Below are 10,683 nucleotides of genomic sequence, written 5' to 3' on the forward strand. Positions count from 1 at the left end.
GAATAGGGTGTATCGGAATAGGAATAGTACTGGTATTGTTAATGTCATGGTTTATAATAAGAATAGTACTGAATAGGGTGTATAAATAAACTGGTATTAGTTGTACCAGACTTAGATTTGCAACCAAACATTGTACTAAGATCTAGTACCAGCATTATTCTACCTAATACACCCACCAAACGGCCCCTTTGTGTAAATTAACTGGTTATAGTAGGCTAGTTAGAAATTTTTTTAGCTACCAATCTGCACCTACCAGAGACATTTACATTGTGATTAGCTTTTTAATGACCAGATTGCATAAGTATTTTAGAAATCAGATGTTTACACAAAAGTTAAGCTTAAACCAAATACACTTAACAACACATTCTATATATGACTGACTAGTCAAGTTGACATATAAAGGCTTGAATTCATAGCGCACACTATATATAACTGGAAACACACAGAATCACAAAGTTCTAATTAACACAGTCATGAACAACAACAATAACAAAAAGAGATAATGGTCAAAAACACACCTGAAGTATCATTTTTTTGCGAGTTTCCTACCTGAACTATCAAGTGTTTGTGTTTCCTACCTGAACTATCACCAACTATTTATCAAAACACACCTCAAAGCTGGCTAGACCAAGTGTTTGAATACAATCGCCAAAAGGCGCGTGACAGCTTAATTTGCCCATAAAATTTCGTCCACATGGCAGCTGACTCATTAATTTCGAGGTGCATTTTCATAAATAGTTGGTGATAGTTCAAGTAGGAAACGCAAACACATGATAGTTCATGTAGAAAACTCACAAAAAAAAAGTGATACTTCAGGTGTGTTTTTGACCATTATATCTTCTATATTTAACTGACTACTCAAGTTAATATAAAAACGTTTGAATTCATAGTGCACTATATATAACTAGAAACATGAAAAAGCACAAAGTTCTAATTAACATAGTCATGAAAAACAATAATAACAAAAAAGATTATGGTAAAAACACACCCGAACTATCATTTTTTGCGAGTTTCCTACCCGAACTATCACCACTATTTATCAAAACACACCTCAAAGCTGACTAGAACATGAATAAAATCTCCAAAAGGCGTTTGACAACTTAATTGTCCATAATATCCCGTCCACATGGCAGCTGACTCATTAATTTCGATGTGCGTTTTGATAAATAGATAGTGATAGTTCAGGTAGGAAACGCAAACGCAAACGCAAACGCAAACACCTAATAATTCACGTAGAAAACTCGCAAAAAAAGTGATACTTCGGGTGTGTTTTGGACCCATATCTCTTCTGACTAGTCAAGTTAACATAAAAACGTTTGAATTCATAGTGCATATATATCTTCTGACTAGTCAAGTTAACATAAAAACGTTTGCATTCATAGTGCATATATATCTGGAAACGCGAAGAAGCACAAAGTTCTAATTAACACAGTCATGAAAAACAACAAAAACAAAAAAGATAATGGTCAAAAACACACCCGAACTATCATTTTTTGAGAGTTTTCTACCTGAACTATCAAGTGTTGGCGTTTTCTATCTGAACTATCAAGTGTTGGCGTTTTCTATCTGAACTATCACCACTATTTATCAAAACACACTTCGAAGCTGATAGACCAAGTGTTTGAATACAATCGCCAGAAGGGGCGTGACAACTTAATTTGCCCATAAAGTTTCATCCACATGACAGCTGACTCATTAATTTCGAGGTGTGTTTTGATAAATACTCCCTCCGGATCAAAAAGAGTGTCCACTTATCAAATCAAGAAAGAATTAACCTTATTTTTCCAGATTTGCCCCTATTAAGTGCTATGTGACCAAATCCCAATTACCTATTTTTGTCTAGAAGTTAGTATTTTCTTAAGGAGTGTGCAAATGGCTAAGTGAACACTCTTTTTGATACGGAGGGAGTAGTTGGTAATAGTTCAGGCAGGAAACGCAATCGCAAACACCTGATAGTTTAGTAGGAAACTCGCAAAAAAAGTGATATTTCAGGTGTGTGTTTGACCATTGTGCACTATATATAACTGGAAACGCGAAGAAGAACAATGTTCTAATTAACACAGTCAAGATCAACCCAAAAAAAAAAATAGCTTTTTGCATTGAAGTGGGTGAACAAATTGCAAGTCTAGCCAAGATTTCAATTTTCATTCTAATTATTATCAGTTCCCCACAAGTAACAAAATCAAATTTATGATTCTGGAAATCTAAATAATAACATAAATCAAACTAAACATCAAAAGAAGATATTTTTGAGAGATTTACCAGAAACTATGGAAAAAAAACAGAGATTTCTTCAATGGAGTAAATATTGGTTTATCAAGTGACTCATCAGTTTGGGGGTGGGGGGGGGGGTTGAGTGCTGCTCTCTGCTCTCTCTAGTTTGGTGCCTAAAGGGGAACAGTGTTACTGTTGTTGGGGCAAATTCAAAAACCTCAATATGGTAAGCCCTACGGGAGCACCCTTTCCTTTTTTATTTTTTTATTTTTCATGCGATGTCTGGTATCTATATTAGAGCCGGATTATATTCGAATTCGCGGCGTAGGGTCCATTCGGGGGAAAACTCTCCCTATCAGGAATTTTTTCATACTAGCAGCCTCATCCGCTACACCACATTCATTTACTGGTATTTATTAACTCTTACCGGTATAAATATGAGATAACTCTATATACTAAAATTTGAACAACATGTAGTATTTAGACAAATTTAATAAATGAAAAATATATTTTTATAGATATATTTATCTCAAATTTATAATTAAATAACTTTTTTTCATTTTAATTTTTTTTGTTGTTAAAGTTAAATTCATCTATTGAATGCAAATAAATGATTATCGATTATTTAGTGCATAGTTAAAGAGCCCTCGTTTACGTTAAATGTTAATGTTAATCATAAAGGAAGAAGAAAAACAAAGTATATACAATTTTGTATCTAAGGAAAATAATCTGATTTTTATTCTATTGCAATAAATTTTACACCAAAAAGTTAACTCGTGTGGTTGTAGTGTAGGCGGTATAAAAATTTGAAGCTTATGAGTTTGAGATTTTAGTCTAAGTTATAACAATAGATTTCTTACGAATAGAGAATTTGAACCAAAATTATTGCGTTCAGCCGAACTCATATCACATACTCTAGCTCTACCCTATTGTAGTAGATTTATTATCCTAGTTAAAGAGTGTGCGACTAAAAAAAAAAAAGTTTGGTGGTACCACATGTTATTATCAATTGAAAATATATATAATTATATACGACAGAAACAACAAAGATCATCTTATATGTAACATAATAAAATCGGTGCATACCTCTTGAAGCTAAAAAAAACAAGGGAGAATGACGAATATATACATAAGAATAGAGTATATTTACAAAATATGACGATACTTTTCAGTTTACAAAACATAACAATAGATTTCTTACAAAACATATAAGAAAATTTTCGCACAAAATTTTGTGTATGAAAACTATATGAAATGTGTATATTTCACTCAAGGGTAAAAACTTTCGCTCAACTTTTTGTGTATGAAATATGTATATCTCACTCAAGGCTTAGAATTTTCATATTTTTCGTGTATTAAAATCGTATAAAAATAGTATGTAATATGTATAAAGTTCATGTTAGGTTTTGAAAAATTTAATACAACTACAACAGCACTCATAAGTCACGATTCTACCATTATTTATACAATTTTGTGTTTTATAGAAGTCACATTCTACCATTATTCATCACTCTTCACCCGCTCCAATTCCATAAACACACCAGCACAATAAAGAGCAAAAAGAATTCTTTTTCCATTTTTCACTCATAAGCACCAAGAGTTAGAGATGACAAAGTGTAATTGGGATTTTGGCAAAAAAAGTGAGCATTAGAGGAAAATCCTGAACATTATAATGAATTAGAGAGCATGGGCTCTCATATAGACAAATCAACATAGTAGCGAAGTCGATAACTATGTGAATCACTGTACCCCCATCTCCTCCACCAATTTTTCACCTATGCCGCTATGCGCCACCACCGACAAACAACTTTGTCTCAATTTTCTCTGTTTGGTTTACCTTATACATAAAGAAACACTCAGGGACAAGATTGCACTTCGCCATCACCGGCGACTCCTTTCAGTGCATCTCGATCGATAGAGAGAGAGAGAGAGAGAGAGAGAGAAGTAGATCAGAATAGAAAATGGGGAAAAGGGGAAGAGAAGTGGGGGTTTTATTTTTCAGATCTGGTATGTTTTGTAATTAAATTGTTATGTTTTATAAATAAGGAAAAATATTCTTATATTTTGTAATATAGCGTATTAACTAGTATTATTAGGTCATTTTCCCAAAAAACAAATACCTAAAAATGTTGATTTTTTTCATTCCGCAGTCTTCTATTGTGTGATCCGAATAATCAGCAGACTAAAATTGGTGTATGCAAGTACTCTTTCTAATAAAGTCGTTCTACTTGGAAGACCCATATATACACCATTCCGTTTCCTGTTCTCCCATACGAATTAGATTTAGTAATATTTGTTTTCTACTAAGAAGAGGTATAGCTACAAAAACAGAAGCTGGTTTTAGCAAATTTTGATGACGGTTGACATATCATTATTCCTTTCTGAATGCAAGAATCTCAATCCAGTCAAAAAAAGACCATTATGCTGTGATAATCTCAATCCAGGAGAAAATGGACTCAAATTGATTAAAAAAATTGGAACAATGAACATATGTCTCACAAAAATAGGAGGGGTAGGGTACATCTAACTTTTACAAGTAAACATTAAAAAAAAAAAAAAAAAACATTTAAAATCCAAACTTGGGTGAATTAGGATTCAAAGTCTCTACAGCAATTTTGTTACAATATAGAGGAATGCAAACTATGTTGACACATGAACGTGGATCAATTTCATTCACCTGATATAAAATACTAATTAAGTGCCATAATTAATTTGATTAAGCTAATTAACTATAGTACTTTGACGGGTTGGTTCATAATCCAGCCCTCATTATCAATGAATGAGAGGCTTGTTAACTGTTGTAATTCTTGTTGGCTCAACTTGGCTGCCCATGACACTCTTTGTGTAGCGATTGATCCAATCCCTTTGCAATTTTCCTCAGAAAATGTCAATTGATGCCTATATCATAAACAAGTGAAACCAATGTATTATAACTAAAATGTTGATGATAATGAGGAAATAATAAAATTGCAAATGCCAAGTTAAAAAAAGCAGTTGGTTGCATTAAACTCTTATTATGTGCAGGATTTGAGGAAGTGACATACCACATTAGAACATTAGATCTATTTTATGAAGGCTCATCGTGTATTTCTACAAGAGGCATTTTCACGAGTTATATTTGTAACCCCCAAGCATACAAAGAGAGAAAAAGAAACATTGTATAAGAATCTAAAAATACCCCAATCATCGAACTCAAAATTATTTTACAATAGAATATTAAACCAAATTCAATATGGACATTTAGAGAATTCATCTAGTTGAGCCATACTTGAATTATACCATGAAAATTCAAGTATTACTCAATTTAATATGATACTTTAACATCATAGCATAGTTTGATATGATACTTTTGTGCCAAATTTATTATATCTTATAGTAAAATGGAAAATCTAGAAGAATATAAATAACATTAGATAAAGACCATCATCCGAAAAGTTTATTAAAATTACAAGTAACTTTGACCAAAAATCAATTGAATTTCGAAAAGTCGCTCCAAAATATTTGATTAGATGATCAAAGATTTATTTGCATAAGAGAGGGCTAAAGAAAGTGTTTAAGTTTTATATAATGTAAAAAAAGTACAATAATTTAAAAGTAATTTTCTATGATAAATATTAATTACTGGTAATTTAATAAAATGACAATTAACTCAACCACCAAGAGATCCGGTGGAATATTAAAGGTTCATCCACCTTTATCAGGAGACTTGGGATTTTGGGTCTATACTTAATACTCGACCCAAAATCCCAAGTCCCCTTTTATAGGGAGGGGTTAAACCCCGTATAATGCGCTTTATGACACGAATCAAATTGGTCAATCTCTTGTTAAGGGCGGATGAACCTTTACAATTCTACCACACCTCTCGGTATAGTAGGGTTCGAGCCTACTAGTCCCTTTGATTGGGAGCGCCAAAACCCCCTATAACGGGCTTATATGAACCGAATTGGCCGGACAAGTGAATTTTGAATATCGAATTCAATTTATCCCAGTCAATTCCTAATATCATATGATTAAACAAAAAAGATTATTGTAGTTTAGGGAAAGGAAGGGGAACTTACTCTCGACCAATAAAATTCCAAGCAGCCCAACCTTGTTGAACGACGACGTCTGACATGGAAGAGTTATAGAAAAGGACCCTAGCATATTGCCTCCACGGTCTGCCCAAGAAAGTAAGTCCAGTTCCAAACACTCCACAATCTTTGAAAACAAAACCACTTTGATCATTAGGGTCTGTTCTTCCTTGGGCTGTAATAAACCCTATTAATCCATTTACTGCTCCTGCATTTACTGCTATGCTACATCTCTGCATATAAAACAAATATGCAAATAAAAAATTAGAAGTGCTTTATTTTTTTAAGAAATGATAATTTGTTCCACTTCAAAATGACAAAGTTTGAATAAACATAGAGCTCAAGAAAAAAAAAATTAAATTAGATTTTAGTAAACATGAAACAATATTTGTGTCATTTGCTGTATAATGGGACTAGATATCTCGTCCCGTCCCGTCTCGTAAGCTTAGTGGGATGGGACGGGACTAGTGTTTTGTCCCCGCCATCCCGTCACATTACCATCCCGGTCCTCTCATATCTGCTTTAGTTCGTCTCCCGCCCCGTGTCCTTAGAAAATCATGTTTGTATTTTTGGAATTTGCAATGTTATCAATTTAGTTTTGAAGTTTTACTTTAAATTTGTGTTCATTTATTAAAGTTATATAGTCTTGTATCACACTATCATATTTTTATAAATTTTTAGTGCTAAATACTTTAAGTAATACAATTTTTAAAAAAACAAAAAATCTCACTAACGCCCTCGACCCGTCCCATCTCATTAGCATAGTGGGATGGGACGTGTCTAGCAGTTCGTCTAACTGCCCTGTCCCCATAACGTCCCAGTCTCCCCTATCCTATTAAGAAATCGTCCATTTCTATCCCCTTATACTAAAATCATCTCGTCCTGTTCCGTTAGACAACCTTAATTTGTGTAGTTATAAAAGGTTCTCATAATTAGCTATAGTATATTGTAACTCTATTCTTTAAATTTGTTAACATTGAGCTTGTAATAGAGAGAGAGCTAATAATTATTGTTGTAGGTCAATCTATTAACATAATAATATAAGAAAATTATACATTATTGGTGCAAATAATTTAAATTCTAATACTTTATAGTCAAACATTTGCGGGAAAGGTTTTGACTCGCTTTTAATATCAAATTAAACTCATGAAAACTTAAGGAAAAATATTAATACCTCATAAATAGATTGACCATTACCAAAGATGAAATCAACAGCTCCAACAATCGTGCAAAGCTTGAAATAATGCCTTCCTTGTACATCCCACAGTGTATCTTGCAATCCTAGAAATCCACATCTATAAAATGTTGATTTATCTCCAGAAATCATAGCTGCCACTGCTGCTTGCATCATAACATTGCCATTTGGAGGAATGTTATAAGAATTCTGAATAAATATAAGCATTATTAAATTTTGTCAAAAAAATAATAATAATAGTGTCTAATAAAAAACATGAATTAGCGACAGATAGTATTCGAAAACATTTCTGATAAGTCAATTTTCAATGGATTCCGTTGAAAGTTCGTGTTTTTTGGTAGTGAATAAAGTTTCAAGAAATTGAATTTCTTTTTTGGGTCTTACGATAAAGGTTATGCTCTTAACAACTGTATAATCAGCCTCAGAGATTAAAGTAGCATCAGCAGCAATAGAGTCATGACCATCCCATGTCACATTTGTTTTTCTTTTTCCTTCTCCTTTGAGATAGATATATGGCTTCTCTCTAGGGATTCTCACTTGTTCCCTGCATGAAATTTCAATTACAAGTCAATCCTTGATATGTGATACCGTAACAACAATAATTATGCTTCAATCCAAAATAAGTTGGGATATCATAGAAATGCGAATTTTCGACGGATTATGTATGTTTCCTACAGACTTTCGCCCACAAATTCCTTAACGGCCAATTTCCAATGGAAATTCCGCCAGAAATTGGTATTTCTTAGTAACGGGGAATCTTATATATATTGTTCATATCATTCTATTTATGTCCATGTCAGTACAATGACATAAGAAAATTTATCTAGCTAGCATTAGAAATTTTTCACATTTTCTATCGGCATATAAATGTGAAACAGTAACAATAACTAGGCCTTGCTCCCTAGAAAGTTGAGATCGGCTATATGAATCCTACAGTGATCATGCCATTCCGTTTAAATCCATCTCAATCCAAATATCATAAAAGCTTAGTTTATCTAACACTAAAAGTTATGTACATTTTCTACTGTCCTAAATATCTAACAACACTAAAAAAAATTTAATTAACAAATATTAGATCTAAAGTAATAAACGTACTAACATGACTAAAATCAGATGAGCAAAGTGTTTTTGAAGTGGGAAAAGAGTACCTATATGCTCCAGCTTTGATGTAAATACATATCCAATTCTTGTTATCTTGAGGAACAGAATCAATGGCTGATTGAATAGTAGTGAAGTTGCCATGGCCAGATGGATCAACATACACTGTTGGTAAATTTGTCACTTGTTTTTTCCCAAAATAACCTCTATGAATTCTTGAATTTTCTTGTTCAGCCAAACACTTGAAGAAGAAAAGACTAAGAATTGTCCAGAAAAACCATTGAAAAGAAGCCATTTTTTAAACAAGAAAAATAAAATAAAAAGGATGAAGAACAATTAAAAAGCCCTACTTTTGGTTCAACTCTATATAAGGAGATGTTATGCTTTTTTGGAAGAAAAATAAAAATGGAAAATATGAGTCTAAGTAAACGGGGAAATCATTCAAATGATTTGCAATATCTGCTCTAAAATGATCAAGTAATTTTCTTAAGAGTTTACCTTAATTTTTCTTAAGTATTATTTCTGAATTTCTCTGACAAAGATATTTTTGGAAGATTTTGTTACCATTGATTGATCTTTAATTGATTTGTGTAATTTAGATTGCTGTTTAACATGGAAAGTGAATGTGTAGGGACAATAGCAAATTTGGAAAATAGATTATTTTCCTAGCTAGAAATTGGAAAGTAGTTTTTCTACAATGTACAAAGAATAAAGTACGGGTGGTTTAAATAAAAGAAAAAAAACATATTAAAGGCGTAGAATCTGCAATTATTTAGAAAGTATGAACGTGAACAATGGTACCTAATCAAGGGAAGTGGCCTTAATCTGATTTTTTTCACGAGATGAAGCATTACTATGATAATAATATACAACGGCTTTTAAATCATTTTCCCCTAATTTTTGTTCACTTTCCGTTAAACCTTATGAGATATATCACATGTCACAGAAATTGGATAATTTGGTAGTCCTGAATATTTAATATTTTATTTGCTGTCGAGATTTGAATCTTCTAATTGTTGCATTAAATCAAAAAGTGTACTATGCAATGTTCCAAATTGATAATGTTGCTTTGACTTTGGTTCTTTTCTTTTTCTTTACTGAGTTGAGCAAAAAGGCTACATTTTTTTTTTAACTGAATACTTGATTAATACATGATAGGCGACCGGCATTACTGCTAACTATAAACTGATATTAATAGATTCTTAGTTACAATCCAAAAATAGATAAGCCTTATAAGTCCTAACAAAAAGAGCTCCAATCTTGTCTGCTTCAAGTGTTTTCAAGATAAACAAAGGTGAAACTGTCCAATCCACAAAGCAATCACCCAGCGTTCGATATAGTCCTTCCTTCTTTTTAATGTTATTTTGAGATACATTATAAAAAGAAAGTTAACATTTGACCTTAAACGAAAGGAATTATTTATTACCATATGTCACAATCGTAAATTCATATAATTAACTTGTGTAAATTGAAAGTAGGAATTTGAAGGCAAAACTATCCTCGATTAGGTGGATGCGAAAATAGATATACGATATCATAATAATAAAAAGGCTAAACCCATCGGCCGCCACTCGTGGTAGACAAGTTTTTTCACTTAGACACTTCAAATACGCTTTATTCCAATTAGACATTTGAGGTGGACCACAATTGTTTCATTTAGACACATTTTACACATTCAGCCAAATATATGATGTGTGTGTAACCTACCCGCTAATGACGTGGCAAATTGACAAATTAAAGTAGTACATGTGGCGTATATATCCAAAATAATTATTAAAAAATAAAACATGAGTAAAACAATTATTTTTAAACTATTTAGTTAATTAAAAATTAAAAAAAAAATCCTATTTTCTAAACCCCATCCTCACCCACTCTCTGACTAGCAAACCACCATTAACGCAAGCCATTTTCTAACGTAGCCCACCACCATTAACGTAGGCCATTTGATCAAAGCTTCCATTTTTCCAACTGGGTCTCTCTCAATTTGATCAAAGATTGCATTTTTCCAACTGGGTTTTGCCCAATTTGATTAAAGAATCCATTTCATGCAAATGGGTCATCAAAAATAGTGATGTTGAAGTTGGAGTCTTCATATTTTCATCACAA

General features: G+C 32.4%; 1 protein-coding gene across 1 annotated transcript; it reads right to left on the reverse strand.

The window, feature by feature from the left end:
* Nucleotides 1-4,732: 4,732 nt before the first annotated feature.
* LOC132066875 (probable pectinesterase 29) lies at nucleotides 4,733-9,198 on the reverse strand. The gene is made up of 5 exons (XM_059460072.1): nucleotides 8,628-9,198; nucleotides 7,864-8,023; nucleotides 7,459-7,668; nucleotides 6,273-6,517; nucleotides 4,733-5,112 (listed from the first exon to the last, which is right to left on the reverse strand). Exons 1-5 carry the CDS (start codon nucleotides 8,870-8,872, stop codon nucleotides 4,944-4,946), a joined length of 1,029 nt encoding a protein of 342 aa, XP_059316055.1. The 5' UTR covers nucleotides 8,873-9,198; the 3' UTR covers nucleotides 4,733-4,943.
* Nucleotides 9,199-10,683: the final 1,485 nt, after the last annotated feature.

This window comes from Lycium ferocissimum, chromosome 8 (genome assembly GCF_029784015.1).
Source record: "Lycium ferocissimum isolate CSIRO_LF1 chromosome 8, AGI_CSIRO_Lferr_CH_V1, whole genome shotgun sequence".
NCBI classification, from domain to species: domain Eukaryota; kingdom Viridiplantae; phylum Streptophyta; class Magnoliopsida; order Solanales; family Solanaceae; genus Lycium; species Lycium ferocissimum.

Bases quoted from the DNA above. Each gene is read 5' to 3' on its own strand.
- LOC132066875 (XM_059460072.1), bottom strand. From the start codon at position 8,872: ATGGCTTCTTTTCAATGGTTTTTCTGGACAATTCTTAGTCTTTTCTTC. The intron at 6,518-7,458 runs GTATTAATATTT...TTTTATATGCAG, and splicing joins ATGGTCAATCTATTTATGAG to AGATGTAGCATAGCAGTAAA. The intron at 5,113-6,272 runs GTAAGTTCCCCT...TTTATGATATAG, and splicing joins TGGAATTTTATTGGTCGAGA to GCATCAATTGACATTTTCTG.